The following is a 19642-nucleotide window of genomic DNA, read 5'->3' as shown; positions in this document are numbered from 1 at the left end:
AATGGATGGAAGGGAAGTAAACATAATTATGCCCCTTTACAAGGCATTAGTAAGACCATACCTTGAATATGGAGTACAATTTTGGGCATCACTCCTTAGAAAAGACATTATGGAACTAGAGAGAGTGCAGAGAAGAGCCACCAAATTAATAAAGGGGATGAAAGATCTAACTTATGAGGCGAGGCTAGCTAAATTAGATTTATTTACATTAGAAAAGAGGCGTCTAAGAGGGGATATGATAACTATATACAAATATATTCGGGGACAGTACAAGGAGCTTTTAAAAGACCTATTCGTCCTAAGGGCAGTACAAAGGACCCGGGTCATCCCTTAAGGTTGGAGGAAAGGAAATTTCACCAGCAACAAAGGAAAGGGTTCTTTACAGTAATGGCAGCTAAAATGTGGAATTCATTACCCATGGAGACTGTGATGGCAAATACAATAGATTTGTTCAAAAAAAGGTTGGGCATCTTTTTAGAAAGGGAAGGTATACAAGGATATACCAAATAAGTATACATGGGAAGGATGTTGATCCAGGGAGTAATCTGATTGCCAATTCTTGGAGTCAGGAAGGAATTTATTTTTTTCCTTATAAGATATCATTGGATGATATGTCACTGGGTTTTTTTTGTTTGCCTTCCTCTGGATCAATATACTGTAGTTACCGATATAGGATAAAGTACTTGTCGTATAAATTCTGCATAGGTTGAACTTGATGGACGCATGTCTTTTTTCAACCTCATCTACTATATAACTATGTCATGTATTCTTTTTGTATACATCATAGCTGTATTAGCTAACAGTCTATACAATAACATAACCAGGCCCTGTAGGATTTATTCCCAACACTGCCCACTCTGTACTGGGACTTACAGTGCTGGAGGGGCCAGAGAATTAGTATCCCAGGGGGAGTTGGCTACACCAGTTAAATATTTAATACATTAACATAATAGATTTAGTATTCAATGATGCTACACCACAAATATGATAAGGTAATATACGTGTCCAACACATAAACTTGAATTTACAAGTGAACCATCTGCATATGGGTCTGCAAGTGAACCATTTGCATAGGGTCCTAAAGAAGGAATTCCAGTAGTGTATGTTTTTACTACTTACTAAAGTTGATGATATTTGGTATTTTTCACTGCTCCAGTAATAGGATCGGTTTTTGAGCTGTGTAAAGGATAAAATGCGACAAAGTGAGAGATACTTACATATTTTATTATTCATAGATGATATGATTAATGAAATAATTGCTATACGCAAAATTCCTATATTAGTGTGCAGTATCTTGAGAATATTTTCACTATCACATACAGTAGATGTTTATATATAAATTTTTTTCTTCCCGTTAATAAGTATATATTTGCATGTTTTGATTATCTCTCATCAATAAATATATTTATCCAACAATTAGAGATTCAATTTAGTTATTTAACAATATGTTGTTAAGTGCAAGCAGTTATTGGGATAGCTTACAAAAAAACACTTTATCCCAACATGCTAGCATATGTATGAGGAACAAACATTATATGCCCCTTAAACTTGAATTTGTTTTCATTCATTAGCTAATAAATGCTATTTATTCTATAGACACACTACCTTTAAGGATTTGTACAAAATTATATTTAAAATCAAAGAGACTTTACTTGAGAAAAAAATGCACACAATGCGCACCAGGGATTAAAATTGGGTAGAAAATATTTATTAATACAAAAGATAACTGAGGGGATCCAACCCCACCTCAGTATACATGCACACTAGATCCGGGTAAATATAGCAAAAATACCCACACACAGAATAGGATGTATCTACTTAGACTAGATCTAAACACAACATTACAAAAAATAAAAATAAATAAATAAAAAGACATGAATGTTCAATATAAAGGATACATGGACCCAGATATCTGCTAATAATAAAGCTGAACAACTGCCTGAGTCTGAAAAGGGGAGACGAAAACTTACACTGAAGTGCCGAGCGGGTCCCGCTGGTAAGCGTACAAGGGACCGGGCCACGCCACCGCAGAGATGTTGCCACCGCACGAACTTCCTGCAAGCGCCGTCTCAGCCTAACAGCATACGCGCAGAGTGACCTGTCGTGACCTCTACACGTTTCGCACTACGTGCTTCGTCAGGAGGTCCAATTTTAATCCCTGGTGCGCATTGTGTGCATTTTTTTCTTGTCATCACAAGGTGTCCCCCTGTCCCGGGGGTCACCTTGCTTTAGGAGTCAGTTGGGGAGACGCTCCACATACATGCTGCAAGGGGATTAGTGCTTCCAGCAAACTTTACATCTGCAGCACGAGCGCTGAATTTCTTATTTCAGACTTTACTTAAGAGCCATCAATAATTTGTTTTCATGTTATTAAATAAGGACGATTTTGCTATTGCAGTTAATGGCAGACCAGTTTAAAAAAAAATGTCAAAGTATTTTTTTAACAGTCCTTATTATATATTACAGTAATTTGAAGGCTTGTTAAATAGGCACTGTAACTTCAAAACGTGTGGTACTGTAGAATAGTTTGTGGGCAATGCACTGGATCAAAAGTTAGTCAAGTCTTGCTAGCAATCCTACAGGAAGTTTGTGTTCCATCCACTACCATAGTCATGTCCAACTGCACACAGAATGCCACCTGAGTTCTACTGTTTCAATAAAAATCTGACAAAAAAGGTGAGCCACAGAAAAAGAGCTAACCATATCTGGTGATTATCCAGGTATTATGTCGTGCGAGAGGCTGCCAGTCTATGATGTACTTGTCATTTGACAAGCTATGCTTTGCCCTGGAGATTCAGCCTACCCAACACAAGACCCCTTCCACTTTCAGCTACAGACACATCTAGTCAGTTGCTTTCATTTTACATTTTGGAGTTTCTGAGAAGAGAATGGGACAATAAAACAGATAATGATGCATGGGAGCGAAAATATGGCGGAAAAAGCAACTGAGGAGCATGGGGAGAGAGGTAGCATGTAGAGTGAGACGAGGGCAAACAAAGAAAAGAGAATGAGGAAAATAAGAGGGCAAAGAAAGAAGCAAACAGCAATATGAGAAAAAGCGTACAAAGAAAGAAAGGTAGGGGAAAAGAAGGAGCATGCAGAAAGACGGAATGATTCAAATAAAAAGAAGCATGAAAAAAGCATTGGTGTGCCAGGGCCCTCAAGACTTGGTCCTGCAGAAATATCTGAGCTCACAGTGAGCTGTATCAGTAGTATATATACTGTACTGTAGCTCCAAAGCAGACTGTACTTGTTTACTAATCACTGTCTGCTCTGTTAACTCTTCCTAGTGCAAATGGCCTCAGACAATTTCAGGTACCTTTCTCAAGGATGAGAAATATTGGGCGGTATGTAGATGTGTATGCTTTGTATTATTTTCTTTTCTTTTGGGGGGTTTGTTTATATTATTGCTTTTGGTTTTCATTGAGTTGATTTTTGTATCTATACGTTATATTTAGATTTTTTTATGCCACTGGTGCTGTGCAGTTTCTTTTTATATTGTGAAAGACATTGATGCAGCCATACTCTGGTCTGCATGCTAGTGCCCAAACGAGAGAGAGGGGAGACTGAGATTATTATTTACAAGTGGTTAAGCTTGGGCAAAGAGTCTCTCTCACAGAGTGTGAGTAGAAGTAGATGCTTGTGTCTCACAGACCAAAAGCCAAATCATGACACATCCAATTAGAGATACTATAATCTTTAGAGCCCCCTTGGCTAACATAAACACAGTTCTGGTTCACTTTATGTATAATAAATGATCTGGTCTTTTATTTTGCATTAGTTTAAATAAAGAATGTATAATATGTAGTTACAGTGGCGAGAACAAGTTTGTGAACCCCAATGATAAATACAGACATTCCATAATATTTCCATGATAACCTTCTTGAATCAAAACCAGTCTTTTCTTAAATATCCAGTAGGATTTATATTAACCAACTACATGTATTTTGAAACAAAATGAGGTATGAATTAGACAAACAATGAGTAATTAAGAGTCAGGGTATGTGCACAAGTAAGTGAAACCCTGGATTTATCAGCTAAATTAAGAGATTAATTAGAATTAGGTGTTTAAATAATTAGGTAGATCTTCAGGTGAGAGTTTGGGAGGCCCCATCCTATATAAAAATCAGAAACTTGTGAGTTTGGTCTTCCCCATACAGGTGTGTGGAAACATGTCATGCCACAATCAAAACAAATCTCTGAGGACATCAGAAAAGTAGTTATTGATGCTCTGCAGTCTAGAAAGGCTTAAAAAAAACATTTATAAGAATTTGGGGTTCCACCAATACACTGTCAGACAGATGGAGAAATGGAAAAAGTTCATGACCACAGTCATTCTACCTAGAAGCGGTCGTCCTACAAAAATCTTTCCAAGAACAAACTAGCAAATGATCCAGGAAGTCACAGAGAACCCCAGAGTAACATCCAAGCGTTTGCAGGCCATTTCTGACGTAGCTAATGTGAGTTTTCATGACTCAACTATTAGAAAAAGACTGAACAAGAATGGTGTTCATGAAAATATAACCAGGAGGAAACCACTGGTCTCTAAAAAGAACATTGCTGCCCATCTGAAGTTTGCCAAAGAGCACATAGATGATCCACAAGACTTCTTGAACAATGTTCTCTGGACAGAGGAGTCAAAGGTACTGCACCGACACACTTTATTCGAGCAAATACCCGGTATGTACCTGGCAGATACCTGGAATGCGCCGCTCCTCACCTCTGACAAGCCCCGTTGCATTTGCCTTCCCAGCCTGGGTTCATGCCTGGCTGATGGGCGGCTGATCTGTTAAATGATAATGATTAGGATTTAATAGGCTGCAATGCTTCGCGTGTCTACCAGATGGCATAAATTCATGAATTGTAATGCAGTATATATATATATACTGTGCAGTATTGCAGCCAACGGGAATAAAATGCTTCAATCCCTGCCGGAAAATAACTCAATGCACTCGGGCAGAAAACAGTCACAAACCTCAATATACCCGGGTATACCCGAATTCGTGGGACTAGCCGAGCTCGAATAAAGTGTGTCGCCAGTGTAGAACATTTTGGCTTCAATAAGAAACTATATTTTTGGCAATAAACAAACACTGCATTTGAACAGAAGAACCTCCTCCCAACTGTCCAGCATAGTGGTAGGAGTGTGATAGTTTGGGGCTGCTTTGCTGCCTCAGGACTTGGATGGCTTGCCATCATTGACACAGCCATGAATTCTGCATTGTATCAGAAGATTCTAGAGGAGAATGTCAGGCCATCCGTCCGTGAACTGAAGCTGAACCGAAAATGGGACGTGCAGCAAGACAATGATCATAAACATACAAGTAGAACTACAAAATATTGGTTGCGGAAGAAGACATTCTGTGTTTTATAATGGTCTAGTCAAAGTCCGGACTTAAACCCCAGTGAAATGTTGTGGCAGACCTGAATCGAGATGTCTATGCAAGGAAGCCCTCAAATGTCACGCGTTAAAGCAGTGCAGTAAGGAGGAATGGGCCAAATTCCTCAAAACCGATGTGAAAAACTGACCAGCAGATATAGGAAACACTTAGTTGAAGTCATTGCTGCTCAAGGGTGTGCCACCAGGTACTGAATCTAAAGGTTCGTATACCTTTTCACGTATGGATATTGATTTTGTGGATAAATAAATGTTGAAAAAGTATGTTTTTGTGTCATTTGTTTGTTTAGGTTATTTTTACCTATTATTAGGACTTAGATTAAGTTCTAGTAACATTTTAGGTTTGAAATATGTGAAAATCCTAAAGGGTTCACAAACTTTTTCTCACCACTGTAACTTAAACATGGTTGAAATAAATGTGCAGAGATTACGTCTCTGTAGAAAATACATGCTCAATACAGCCGGTGTTTCACATTTCCTAAACACCCACTTCAAATGTTTTTATATTTGATACATATCCATTTGAAATAAAGAAAAATAAGTCTATCCATTTATATATATACTGTATGTAATAAAAAATTCTAAGTTAAAATAAATAACACTACCTATTTTTTCAGCAGTATAAGGACCTATTGACCTTTTAAAAGTCAGGTTAGGACTATAAATCACCCATTATTCAAAAGCTATTATTCCAGCATTATCTCTGCATAACTGAAAAGGTTACAGAACAAGTTCACGTTTAACTCAGGGTGTTTCATTTTTGTGCATTATTCCCTTGAAAATAAATGTCAATGATTTCAGCTATAAATTTGATGCAGGTTGTAGATACCTTTCGATGGCCCAACATGAGGTGTTCTTGCACATTAACTTTCTGAAGCACTACTGTTAAAGTAGAAATATTCAACAGAATGTGGATGAAGAACAGAGGTGCACCTAGAGAATTTACTGACTCAAAGAGAAAAGAAAAGTGAGCCAGTTATAGGAAAAAATGTTGCTACCTTCCTTTATAATATGGTGCTCTCAATATGTTGGTAATCATCCATGGCATTGCCACAAGAATTACACTTTTTGTGGTTTCTTGCCATATTGAAATAATGTTGTATTCTATTTCTATTACACAAGATAGGTATAATGAACAAGAGATCATTTTGGGGGGACATTTATTTAACTGCAGAATGGGTGTTGAATTTGAGTTGGTGACTGGAAAGGTTTTGAGTTTATAAAATATAATTTTATGGCAATGTATAACTGTTATTCATGCAAAAGAGATGTGATAAAGGTTGCTGAATGCTGCAGTAAAAATACACAAGACCAAGAAACCTAGTTTCTGGCCCTCTATCACTGAAAATGGTAAATGGAGTCATTAAAATTAATTTTTAATGTAAAAAATGAATATAAAATGTATTAAAAGATAAAACAACGTGTGTAGTGACTCTGATCGATGTAAGAGTACTGTAAGAGTGCTCTTGATCATCCACTAATGTGCTGTAAAAGACTATACTGTAGCATCTTAGTACACCCCTATTGACTATATAGGGTTGCCGTGAAATCAGGCAAAGATAATGGGGCTGGGTATATACTTCTCCAGTCCCAGCATGAGGTCCCGTATCCTATATAGTATAGCGCTACTTAGTGAGCACCTCATTTCATTTAAGCTGTAGCGGGGTATCCTTTGTGTTTCTTCTCTGAATGCTACAGTACAGTATGTAGCTTAAAAGGAGCAGTTCTGCTGACTCTTACTTTTCATTTATTTTAGCTGTAATCGAATCAGTAGCTGCCTGCCTTCATGGGAATGCGATCTGTTCTCCCGGGATCGTTCCCTGGAAAAATGGCATTTGTGGGGAAACAAAATGGCTGAATTAAGGCCTGACTATTGGAAGAAGGGAAAAGGAGAGGCATTCCTAAGGCGTGCAATTGTGTCGATGATTTCCATGTTAACCAATAGATGCCAAGGAGAAAAAAAATCAAAAAGAAAAAAAAAAAAAAATGAAAAAATACATAAAAATAAACTGTAAGTATTTACTAAGTATAAACTATTTATTCGTGGAAAAATAAGGTTGGTACATTTTGGGTGAAATATAAATATAATATGATCTCCAGAATGCTGTGCGGGGTTATAAAGTTCTGTACTTACGCATTAAATCGGGCCCGAACAATCACCCTGCAGAAATTTCGAAACCTGTGCTCTCGGCCGACTATGAAAAGGGGTTTATCAAAGTATGGGTGATTTTCTCGTAATTCCTCCTCTTGTACTTTCCTGAAATATAAAAAGTCCACATATGTAATATTAAGCTAGGTTTGGAGATGACAAAACAAATCTAAATATATTGTATAGAAAATCTAAATATATTGTATAGAAAATCTAAATATATTGTATAGAAAATCTAAATATATTGTATAGAAAATCTAAATATATTGTATAGAAAATCTAAATATATTGTATAGAAAATCTAAATATATTGTATAGAAAATCTAAATATATTGTATAGAAAATCTAAATATATTGTATAGAAAATCTAAATATATTGTATAGAAAATCTAAATATATTGTATAGAAAATCTAAATATATTGTATAGAAAATCTAAATATATTGTATAGAAAATCTAAATATATTGTATAGAAAATCTAAATATATTGCCTGTAGAAATACAAATACCTTTTCATTTCTGCTTGTTCTTTTTTTTCCTGGATCATTTTGATTTCACTGTCTTCTCTTTGCGCGTTTCTGTACCTCACTGTATTAGAGTGCTGCATTTAGCAAAGAGAAAATGGCTCAGATTTGAAAAATCATTGCTATAGAAGTTACACCCAGGGATGATCAGGACTGACTACATTTTTTTAGCCCGGATGGCAAGTCCAACTAACTTGCCCAGAAACTTGGTGGCCCATGCACCATACATAGATGCACGCTACACACGTGAACACACCATGAAATAAGCAAGCTCCACATGCAAACACACAATAAACTAAGACATCAGATATACACATATGCAGATGTACATCGGAAACACATGCCACACACGATAACAGGCCAAACACAAACACCAGATGCACGCAGCTTGCATTAATAAACACACCATATAAACACATGCACCACACACACACACACACACACACACACACACACACACACACACACACACACACACACACACACACACACACACACACACACACACACACACACACACACACACACTGCATGCTATACATATATACAAACATACAACATACAGTATATGCATACAGATGTAACACTTTATTCCACCCAATAGAAATACATGGGCCATATACAGTATATACACACCCTACAGCACACTTTTAAACCTGCTTGATGAGACTTGTTATTTAAGTGTCAATCAACCAGCTCTGTCACAGTGTGCCTATATATATATATATATACCATAATACTGAGTTAAGTTATGGTGAGTAAAAAAAGTGACAAAAACCCTCCACAGGAAAGCAAATATGCAAATACAACTGTATGCTCATCTGCATGTCTTAGGCAGGTCTGCAACCCCGCCTTTCCCCATCATCACCCAGCATACAGCACTTCCACTGCAGCAAGGGATTCTGGGAAATGACATGCAAATGAGCACACAGTGTCACTTTTTGCCTCAAAAACCATTTTTAACATGGTTCCCTATAGGCATAAGCTTGCTGCATGGTCACAGCTTTGAGCACAGCCAGGGTTAAGGTGCATACCCAGAAAACTAACCACAGACAGCTGTTTCGACCTTGATGGGTCTCATCAGTGTGGGTTTGATTTTAACTGGGTATGCATGAGAGGCTATGGGATAGGCTATACCATAATACTGAGTTAAGTTATGGTGAGTAAAAAAAGTGACAAAAACCCTCCACAGGAAAGCAAATATGCAAATACAACTGTATGCTCATCTGCATGTCTTAGGCAGGTCTGCAACCCCGCCTTTCCCCATCATCACCCAGCATACAGCACTTCCACTGCAGCAAAGGATATAGGGAACCATGTTAAAAATGGTTTTTGAGGCAAAAAGTTACACTGTGTGCTCATTTGCATGGCATTTCCCAGAATCCCTTACTGCAGTGGAAGTGCTGTATGCTGGGTGATGATGGGGAAAGGCGGGGTTGCAGACCTGCCTAAGACATGCAGATGAGCATACAGTTGTATTTGCATATATATATATATATATATATATATATATATATATATATATATATATATATATATATATTGACCGATGTAGAGTTTAAAAAACAGGCTCTGGCTATGTTAGAATGGGGTCCCGACATCAGACCAGAAAGTTATAAGGTTCATTGTTACATATAACAGTCAGTGGAACCAACTGAACAACATTTAAAAAAAACACTGGCGAATTCTAGTAGACGATCTTAAACAGGTTTTAAAATCTACACCCACACTAGTGAGCAGACGCTCAGAAAATCTCAAAGACATACTTGTTCACAGACACTACATCAAAACACCTAACAGGACTTGGCTGCATAATAAAATCCAGGTATCTTTCAGATGTGGTAGGTGGAAAGCATGTAATTTTATGCTACCTACAAAATCATTCCATAACTGGAATGATTCCCAAAACTATAAGATCAACGAGTTCATTAACAGTCGGACCTTGGGGGTCATCTATATGGTGGCTCACATGCAAAACTGTATGTAGCAAAACATATGTGGGGAAAACTTGTTCTCAATTATGGAGGAGGAAACTCAAGCATGTGTTCATCTCTGAATGTGAATGTGGGAGTCAGGAATGACCTGGAAACCCCAATGTGAATGGCATGCACAAAGGAAACTCGCAAGTCCTCAAATTCTTTGGAATTGATCATATACCTATAGGTCCCCGAAGGATAAGGTGCTTTTACAGATCGGGTGCAGGTGAATTTACAGTAAACCAAATATTTTTATTTTCATCATATGCATAATCACTAAAATACAGTACTACTCTATCCAGTCCCTGATAATGGGACTACAATTACGTTTTGAGATAATATCTTCTGGGATAAAATCCGAGAAACTAAGAAGGACTCACCTACTGTAATGTGAATGTAACAATGCATTGATTCTGATATTTCTATGTATCTCAAAAAGAGTGAGTCCTTTAGCGTCTGACGTTACTGCTCACTGCACATGTTATAGATCGGTCAGAAAGGCCCTCAATGTGGCGTACTTGCAGGATGCCGCCATACTAATGCATCCAGAGACATCATCAACAGACATTATGGTGTGCTGTGCTGTGCTTACAGTACACAGCTATACTGGCTCCTTAATCTAGATTGAAAGAAAGCTATCTCCTAGACTTATTGTATATACTAGTTGTATATTCTTTTTGAGTTACGGCACTGAGTGCATGTAAAAGGGACTTTGCACTAACCTTTGGGTTAGTTCTTCTTTAGGATTCATTACTTATTTCTCTTCTTGCACCTACCTGTGAGACCTAGGTTGATGCAAGTATTTTTCTGTTTGTATGATATTAAATACGTATAACTTAAGTGCGACTTGACAATGTTTGCACGTTTTCATTGTACAAATTATTCCCTTGAGTATTTGCCGATTTATAGCAAATAAAAAGATAACAAGAAAAAAAAATGTAAAATTCTAAGCATCTTCCTGGCATAATTCAGCCGATATTGACTAAACTCACGTCCTGTGTTAGTGTTTCAAGAGATTTCCCCCTGCTGATTCTCTGGCTGTTTGATCCATGTCTTAGTGATCTGAAATAATCAACAAAATCATCGTGAGTAAAAAATTGGCAGATTAAATTTTGACCTGTATATGGTTACAATACGGTAAATGAAAAAATAAAAAAACTTCTCTTCTATTAGGTTATTGTATTGTAAAAAGCATATAACTTCTGTCGGCTTACATGAGGGGCTTATGTGTCTTTAAAATGACATATAATCTGGTCTAACAAAGAAAAAAAATGTTTCCCTTTGATCTTTAAATTGATAGTTCTGATGTGGATGGATAAAATGACATTTATAATAAAAAGTCTTACAATAGTGTATTTACTGGAATGTATTTTCAGCCTCGTGAAGGTATGGCATTATCCTGTGTGAGTCACTTCTATCTGGAATGTTGTAACAGGAATGGAATGTGTTCAATTAACTTTAGATTTCCATAAGGCAGCTTTTCTGGGTAAATGTACCTTCGTTCTTGACGTATATGATGCTGCACACTAAGTATTGATCTTTCTTTTGCAGGCTGTCCTTCAAAGGATCCACTCAGCATGCGCTGTCTTGTGCAAGCTCTGAAATAAATGATTTGCAAAAAGAAATAAATGAAACAATACAACATGAAAAGATACATTAACACAGTACAGTACTGTAAGAATTTATATCAGGATACACATACATTGTCTCATGTAGGTCCGAAAAATATACAATGTCATATAAAGAAGACTTGAGGTTATTGTGTTGCATTTTTGTAGAACAACATATACTGTAACAAGGCTATATGTGTGGGGGAACAAACAGAATCTTTTTTTCAGGGATGAATAAAACTCTAAAGTGCCAATTCTAGTAGGTTTGATATCTCTGCTGCCATCTCGAACGATATGCCATGTTCCCACCGAAAGGTTTGTCATTTGTGTTATCACGGTATTCATAGAGAATCTGAAACCATCTCAAACCATGAGATACAGTACAGATGCAGCGGCCATTATTTGAACATATACCTGGGTACATCCCGCGTTACGCCACGTGGAGGACCCGAGATGGTCAGTTGCAGACATAATGGCCCGCCGGAGTAATACAGCAGGGGTAGAAGAGACTCCCAGCTGGGAGAAAGTGCCTTGCACTGCTGCCATGGAAATCACCAAAAGAAAAGCTGATGCTGCTGGATCACTTAAAAGTATTTATTGTTAGCTGGACATATACAAAAAATAGCAAGCACCTCACGGAGGGGCACTCTGACGCGTTTCATGCGCTACCGGCACTTTGTCAAAGAGTTTTTTTTAATACAGCAGGAGTCCCTGCTGTGAGTCCTACCGGTGTCCGCCTTTCTGTAATAGATGCGCAGTAAGAGATAGGCTGAATCAGTCACTAACTGTGCGCCTCTCAAAGGCGATCGTGGGGGTTTTATTAAAATTCTAACATACAGTAATGTAGCAGGTGGTCTCCGGAGCTGAACCGCATTGGTTTCAGGTCCGGGGACCCCCTACTTCCCGAGATACAGGCCCCCTTATGAGGTACCGGTATCCCTATGTTAAAATCCTGTGGGTCACGTGACCGTGGGATCTAAACAAAGCAGAAGGATATCAGCATCACGTACCGGGGCCTGTATCTGGGGAAGTAGGGGGCACTGAGGCTGAAATCAACTTTGTTCAACTCAGGAGACCCCTGCTCCCTCACACTAGTATCAAACATCCCCCGCCCCCCAAATAAAAAATAATTACCTTAGTGGATAGCTGCTAAGATAATAAAGCTGCTTACATTTTATTTTTATTTATAGTGTGCATGAGCAGGGGGTCTCCTGAGCTGAACATAGTTGATTTCAGCCTTGGGGACCCCTTATTTCCTGAGTTACAGGCCCCAGTATGAGGTGCCGGTATCTCCTCCATGTTAAAATCCACGTGGGATGTAAACAAAGCAGAGGGATACTGGCACCTCATACTGGGGCCTATATCTTGGGAAGCAGGGGGTCCCCAGACCTGAAACCAACGCGGTTTTACTCTGGAGACCCCCTGCTCATCTACACTAGGAATACAATTTAAATGTAAAAATATTTACTGTAGTAAGCACCAATACCCCACCAACCCCCTGTGCCTCCCCATAAAACCATGATTTATTATTTTACACACAGGATTAATAAGCCAGGCTGACGGAGGTCCCCGGTGGTCCCGACGGGTGTCTGCAGGCCCCACAGTGCACCCCGGGGGGTACCCACGGGTGTCTCGGGGTCTCTGGGTGGTCCCCGCTAGGCACCGTGGGCCTCCAGGTGGTCACCGCGGGCCCCAATGGGGTCCACAGGTGGTCCCGTGAATGTCTGGGGGTCCCCGGGTTATCCCCACAGGTGTCTGGGGCCCTCGGGTGGTCCCCACAGGGGTCTGGGGCCCTTGGGTGGTCCCTGCAGGTCCACGGGGCCCCAACAGCTGTGGGGCCCCCGGTTCTCCCCCGCAGGTTTCCCCCTTGGATCCACAGGTGGTACCCGTGAGCGTCCGGGGGTCCTCTGGTGGTTCCCATGGAGGTCTGGGGGCCCTCGGGTGGTTCCCACAGGGGTCTGGGGGCCCCGGGTTGTCCCTGCGGGTCCGCGGGGCTCCCAGAGCTGTGAGACCCCCAGTTCTTCTCCACAGGTGTCCCCTGTGGGTCAGCGTAGGAAAATGGAAGCATCTACACGGTCTTATGAAAATACAATTTAATGTGCCACCAAAGGGTTCAATGTTTCGGCAAAAATTGCCTTTATCAAGGAGAGGGCTACAGTAAACACATAAATCACCACTATATATACACTGATAGGTACTATCCCCTCCATGATTACTGCTGCCATGCTCCTGGATGTCACGCCCACATCGTGATGTCAGGACGTCAGCACGACGTGGCGTGATGATGTCATGCACCACCGGGGGGGGGGGGGGGAGGGGTGTACCTGTGAAGAGACAGCCTCCATGATGCCTGTAACAGGCAAAGATGGTGCTCCTACAACTGCAGGACATACAGGGAGCAGCCCTTCTACTGGCAGCCGAGGCTCCCCTGGTGATGTCAGCGTGCCCTCCACGACGTGACGCAATGATGTCAGACGTCCAGGGGGGGGAGGGGGCCCAGGCAGCAGACTTGCCTAGGGATATAGAAGGGGCAGCCTGATGCCTAAGGGGTATATATACCGCGGGTATGAGGGGGTAGGGGAAAGGGAAAGTAGTAGGGAACCCCTGCTCAGCTAATAGTGTATAGTTAGTAATGTAGATACGGTGCTGTACTGAGAAATGTGCAATAGATATACCAAAGAAAGAAAGTACTCAGTTTAAGTTAGCACTCAAGTATCAGTAATGATGAATGTCAATATTAAAAATAATCTTTATTAGAATACATATAATTAATTATATGTATTCTAATAAAGATTATTTTGAATATTGACATTCATCATTACTGATACTTGAGTGCTAACTTAAACTGAGTACTTTCTTTCTTTGGTATATCTGATGCCTAAGGGTACCTGCAGAATCATGTGGGGGTGAGAGCCCTTACATAAACAGATAAGTGCAGTGAGACCTTAATACATTAAAGTGGATAAGATAATAAGTGAACATTATGACCATTAACACATGATAAATCACCTAATAAAGTGTTAAAAGTAGTATTGAACTGTATCTATGCTAGCAGCTGTTTGTATTGACATGAAAAACATGAAAGGATACATAGCGTAAATTAATGCATATATAGAAATCCACAGGGGAGCGTGATGATCCATAGTGAGTCGCAGGGGTCCATGACGAGATGCACAGAGATCTACAGAGTCCATCGGCTACCTCCTATTAAGAAAACATTTGAAATTTTGCTGTTCATTCAGACCCTTGCCATTACTTGTCTGCAGTTTGTGGATCCAATAAGCCTCACGTCTTAGTAAAAAAGTGTCCCTGTCAGGGTATCCTTGTCTTGGTGCTACGTGTTCTATCCCATCACTCTAAGGGATGCTGCATTTGTGGAAGTGCATGCACACTGCAAAAATGGTGCTGGAGGGGGGTACTTATCTGCCGGTGCACTGTATCCAGGGAGGTCCAGACATCCCAGAGGAGATCAGCGTAGAAAAATGGAAGCAGGCACACAGTCTTATGAAAATACCCGTGTTTGTCTGGGTGTCCTTGGGTGGTACCTGGCGGCTGGGGGTCCTCAGGTGGTCTCCATGGGTCCCCGCAGCCCTGCGGTATCAATCCTTTATGTAAACAAATAAAACATGTCCTAAACTTAAATAAATACACCTCCTCACCCCCCACCAAACACATACAGTACAGTAATGGGCAAAATAACTATTATCCAGATATGGATAATAGATTATCTGCCCATTATTAAACACAACATTAGCCAGCATACATAAGTCAAGTAAATACATTCAGTTCTACTTACCCCTGCAATATGAAGGGGCGTCCTCGTCAGGATACTGCAAGGTCCCTGTCCTCCGTTGCCAACTACTTTGGTTGTCCACAAAGAACATTCGGTTAAAGGTTTCCACAGCTAAATTAGCACCAAGGTTTATTGTACCATTTTCCGTGATCGAGAAAGTCAATCCGGTGGCATACCAGCTTCGGTTGCCAGCCTCGATGAAAATCCCTTCTGTGTCCCATACATCACTTCTCAAGCCCTTCATACGGGACCCTCAGTCCCAGCTTCGGTGCCCCCACCTGAACCCCTCTTGGTTGAGAGACAACAGGTACAAACCTGAGTACGAGGTACAAACCCTCTTGACTACTACTCTGCACTCCGGACGTGGCTGCCCAGTTGTAGTTCGGTGGTTACCAACATTCCTACCTCAGCCTTGCAGTCCCATTTTGTTTGTGGTGAGCACTCATTACACTGCCATAGTGGCAAATCATTCCCAAATGATATGGGCATGATGTACCACTGTTTCAATCAATGGGTAGAGGGTGGGGGTGGTTGCCCTGGGGAGAGTGGTTAGGACACCCGGTGGGTAGCAGGGAAGAGGGGTTAACTCCTTAATTACTATAGCAGTTACTAACCGCTAAGGTGACTAAGGGGTTAGTGGCCATTAGTTTGTTTTTTTATTGTACTGCTGCTGCCCACGGAGGACATGGACACGGAGAATGGTGATGAGTACAGCCTTCATCCTTGCAGGGGTAAGTGCAACTTTTATTTACTTTATGCTGGCTGGATAATGTTTTATATTTAAATGGACAAATGAGCTATTATCAAAATCTGGATAATGATAATTTTTGCCCAATACTGTACTGTATGTGTTTGGGGTGCGGGGGGGGGGGGGGGTTGGGGTTGGTGGGATGCCATTTATTGCCATTGGGGTTATCTTTGCTCCCATTGAGGGCATAGGTAACCATACTGGCAATGAGTGGGTATATTGGCTAGTATTGGTGTTTGTATTGTGTTTTAATGTTTATTGTGGGTAGCAGGAGTAGGTGAAGGTGGTATTTGGCCCATGGTGGTGGTTGTGCTGACCGGGTGGGTAGCTGGAGGGGTTAACCCCTTCATTGTCATAGCGGTAGTAACCGCTAAGGTAATGAAGGAGTTAACTCCACCTGCAAGGCCTAAACACCCACCACGGGCCAAATACCACCTTCACCCACCCCCGCTACCCACAATAATCTGGGCACTAGTATTTAACAACTTCATTGCCTTATTGTTTAGCCGCTAAGGAAATGAAGCTCCCTATAAATGTATTTTTATTACATAGGATAAAGTCGGGGGTCTCCGGAGCTGGTATTAATGTGTCAGCTCCAGAGACTCCCGGCATCAATCCGATGCAGGAAAAACATTTTTGTTTCTAAATCCTACTCTCAAATCCCGTCTCGCCACCCTTGGGGTAGCAAGATGAGATCTGTGATAAGTTCTCTACTGTATTTCAGATCCCTGATGAGATTATCGGTGCTACTAGAATAGCATGAACTTATGAAAATGGCGCTATTTTGCTTTTTTTCAGCTCCCACTCGGTGTGTTTGAGCAGGAGCAAGACCGCTCGGGAAAATGCACTCCCCGAACGAGTTTGGCAAGTTATCGAAGCTTTCTGAATATCAAACTTCCCAAATCGGTCGGGAAGTGCTCAAAAAGGTCGTTGAGTTTCTTTTCGAAGCTATTAGAATAGGCTCCTAAATAGGGATAATGAAAGTATTAGGAAATAGTCTGTAATTCTAACTAGGAAGGAATTTTCTGCCACAATTAACTTATCTAAAAATTGATTATTTTTTGTACTTTCGTTATAAATGTATTTTTTATATGATTACGGTTCTGCATATTTTCCCCTGCTAAAACAGCACTGGCATACTGAAAACAATATTTTGAGTGCAGGAAGTGGAGTACATGTGAATTTAGCTTCTCACAATTAATGCGTGATTTTTTTGTATATCTGACAGTGTGTGTGCACTGCTTCCTCACACAATTACACTGCAAACTGATGCTACTACTGTTTGTTTTTAGTTAGTAGAATGCTTCAAAAAAAGCTACTGTATAGACGTTAACACAATTTCAGAATACATTTGTATGTGATATTTGGTTATTTAAACATCTTAAATAACAATTGTCCACAGCTCCAAAGTAGCAAGAAGTGAAAAACTTACAGTTTATTTAACATTTCTTGCAGACATCAGGAGACATTGTAGCAAACAGCAATGTTTCGGATCAACATGATCTTTTGTCAAGCCATAATGTTAAGAGTCGCTCTATTATAGCATTACCAATAAAAATTCTCTCCCCACATAGAAGATGTCAGGAGTCATAATGACTACTAGAGAAGAATATGTTCCTCACCTGTTGAGAGGGCAAGGTGAGTCACCACTCCAAACCAATCCCGAATAGAAAGCGACCCCCCCCCAGCCATGGGCGGGGGGGTTTCATGACCAGGGGGGGCCGGCCTTCCTCCCCGCTGGCCCGCCCCCCGCACCGCCCCTACCCGTCACGGGGGGAGGGCCCAAGCCCCCTTTAATTTAAGCCCAAGCTGGCGGGGGCTCGTCCTCTTTGCCTCCCGCCGGCCAAATAAGCAGGACCTCACCTGGACTCTCCCTGCCCATAGGACAACCAACCCGCGTGAGTACGGCTCCTCTCCCGGGGGGGGGGGGGGAGCCTCCCTTCTCCCGTCGGGAGCGCTCGTCGGGGCAGGCTCCCCCTCCGGCACCCCCTGTCACCCTGCTGTTTGCGGGGGCCGCGGCTGAAGCCCGGCGGGGAGCGGGAGCCGCGAGGGGGTTGGGTGCAGGGAGGGGGGGTCCATCGGCCGCAGATGGAGCGGCCAGTTGTGGGCCAATGCTGGGTTGCGGCCGACGGCACTGGGCCTATGCTGGGTTGGCGGGAGGCACATGCGCGGGGAGGGCAGTTCCTGCCAGGAACAGGGTCTCAGCATATGGGTCCCCCTCTCCGACTTGCACGCGTGATGTCGGCTCGGGCGGGGGAGGGGGGGGGGGGGGAAGGGCAGGCCCGATCACACGCGGTCACGTGGCGTGCACTGCTCAGCTCCCCGGCTCCGGTCCCCCCCGCACCCAGTGACAAGGAAGTATATGTACATGAATAAGTATATGTAGATAATATATAAAAAAAAACAAAAAAAAACCAGTGGATTAAAAATTATATGTCATAGGGGGTTAACACAGTGGATTAAAGAATTTATGTCATAGGGGGTTAACACATTGGGTTAAAAAAATTACATGTCACAGTTGGTTAATAACATTACCTGTATGACTTATGTGACAGACATTTATGTGGCGGACGTATATGTGGATTCATGATTGTTACAGACATATATGTGGATTTATGATTTACGTGTATATGGGAAAATCGATGTATTTGGCTTGTATATAGGTATATGTATATGGAAGATTCGATGTATTTGGCTTGTATATATGTGAATTTATGATTTATGTGTATATGGAAGATGTATTTGGCCTCTGGTTATGCTACGGGACAGGTTTGCGTAGGTTTATGTTTAGGTTATGTGTGTATATATATATATATGTGTGGTCTGATTTGGGCATGAAGTATGGGTATACGGAGAGGTAGGTTGTAGGTATGTATGTGGGTGCATGTAATGCGTATGGGTGTATTTAGTGGGGTGGGTCGTTTTAAAGAAGGTAGGCTGGATGCGTACTAGGCCAGAAGGCACATGGTTAAATGGAGTGTTATGGGTGCGTAATAGGCCAGAAGCATGTGGGTTCAAACACGGAAGACACTTATCTGCGCAAGCATGGGTTACATATATGGGGTTACAGGAGGGAAGGTAGGAATGCAGAATCTTGGGGCTGCGATAAATGGGGAGTTTTAAGGGAAGGCAGACATCCACATGATTTCATACGGGGTGTATGGACGGATACAGCGGACATGTGGGTGGGTCTTATCGAGAGGTGATGTGGTTATCCAAACATCGGTACGGGATAGGGGCGGATGCATGCATGGCGGTTACGGGGTGGCATAAGGTGCAATGATTGGGCGACGCATGTGAGCAACGTATGTGGATAGAGGTGGATACTTGCGGATGTATAGGCAAGGTGTACATGCGGTTATATATGCTTAGATATAGGGGCAGGGATCAGAAGGCTAATAAGCCAGGATATTGGGGATTTAATGTATGTGCGACGGGGGGATGG

General features: G+C 41.4%; 1 protein-coding gene across 5 annotated transcripts in view; it reads right to left on the bottom strand.

Moving 5' to 3' along the window:
- NALCN (sodium leak channel, non-selective) overlaps window positions 1-19642 on the bottom strand; it is a 617081-nt gene that overhangs the window by 78663 nt on the left and 518776 nt on the right. For all 5 annotated transcript variants that reach the window (XM_075590764.1, XM_075590763.1, XM_075590765.1 and 2 more), the window contains 5 exons: window positions 11543-11644; window positions 11039-11108; window positions 8056-8147; window positions 7533-7655; window positions 1120-1176 (listed from right to left, as the gene is read on the bottom strand). In XM_075590764.1, coding sequence (XP_075446879.1) covers window positions 1120-1176; window positions 7533-7655; window positions 8056-8147; window positions 11039-11108; window positions 11543-11644 — 444 coding nt within the window. The remainder of the gene's footprint in view (window positions 1-1119; window positions 1177-7532; window positions 7656-8055; window positions 8148-11038; window positions 11109-11542; window positions 11645-19642) is intronic.

The sequence above is a fragment of the Ascaphus truei genome, chromosome 3 (genome assembly GCF_040206685.1).
Source record: "Ascaphus truei isolate aAscTru1 chromosome 3, aAscTru1.hap1, whole genome shotgun sequence".
NCBI lineage: Eukaryota > Metazoa > Chordata > Amphibia > Anura > Ascaphidae > Ascaphus > Ascaphus truei.
The sequence above is the reverse complement of the archived record's forward strand: the minus strand, read 5'-3'. Positions and strand labels throughout refer to the sequence as shown.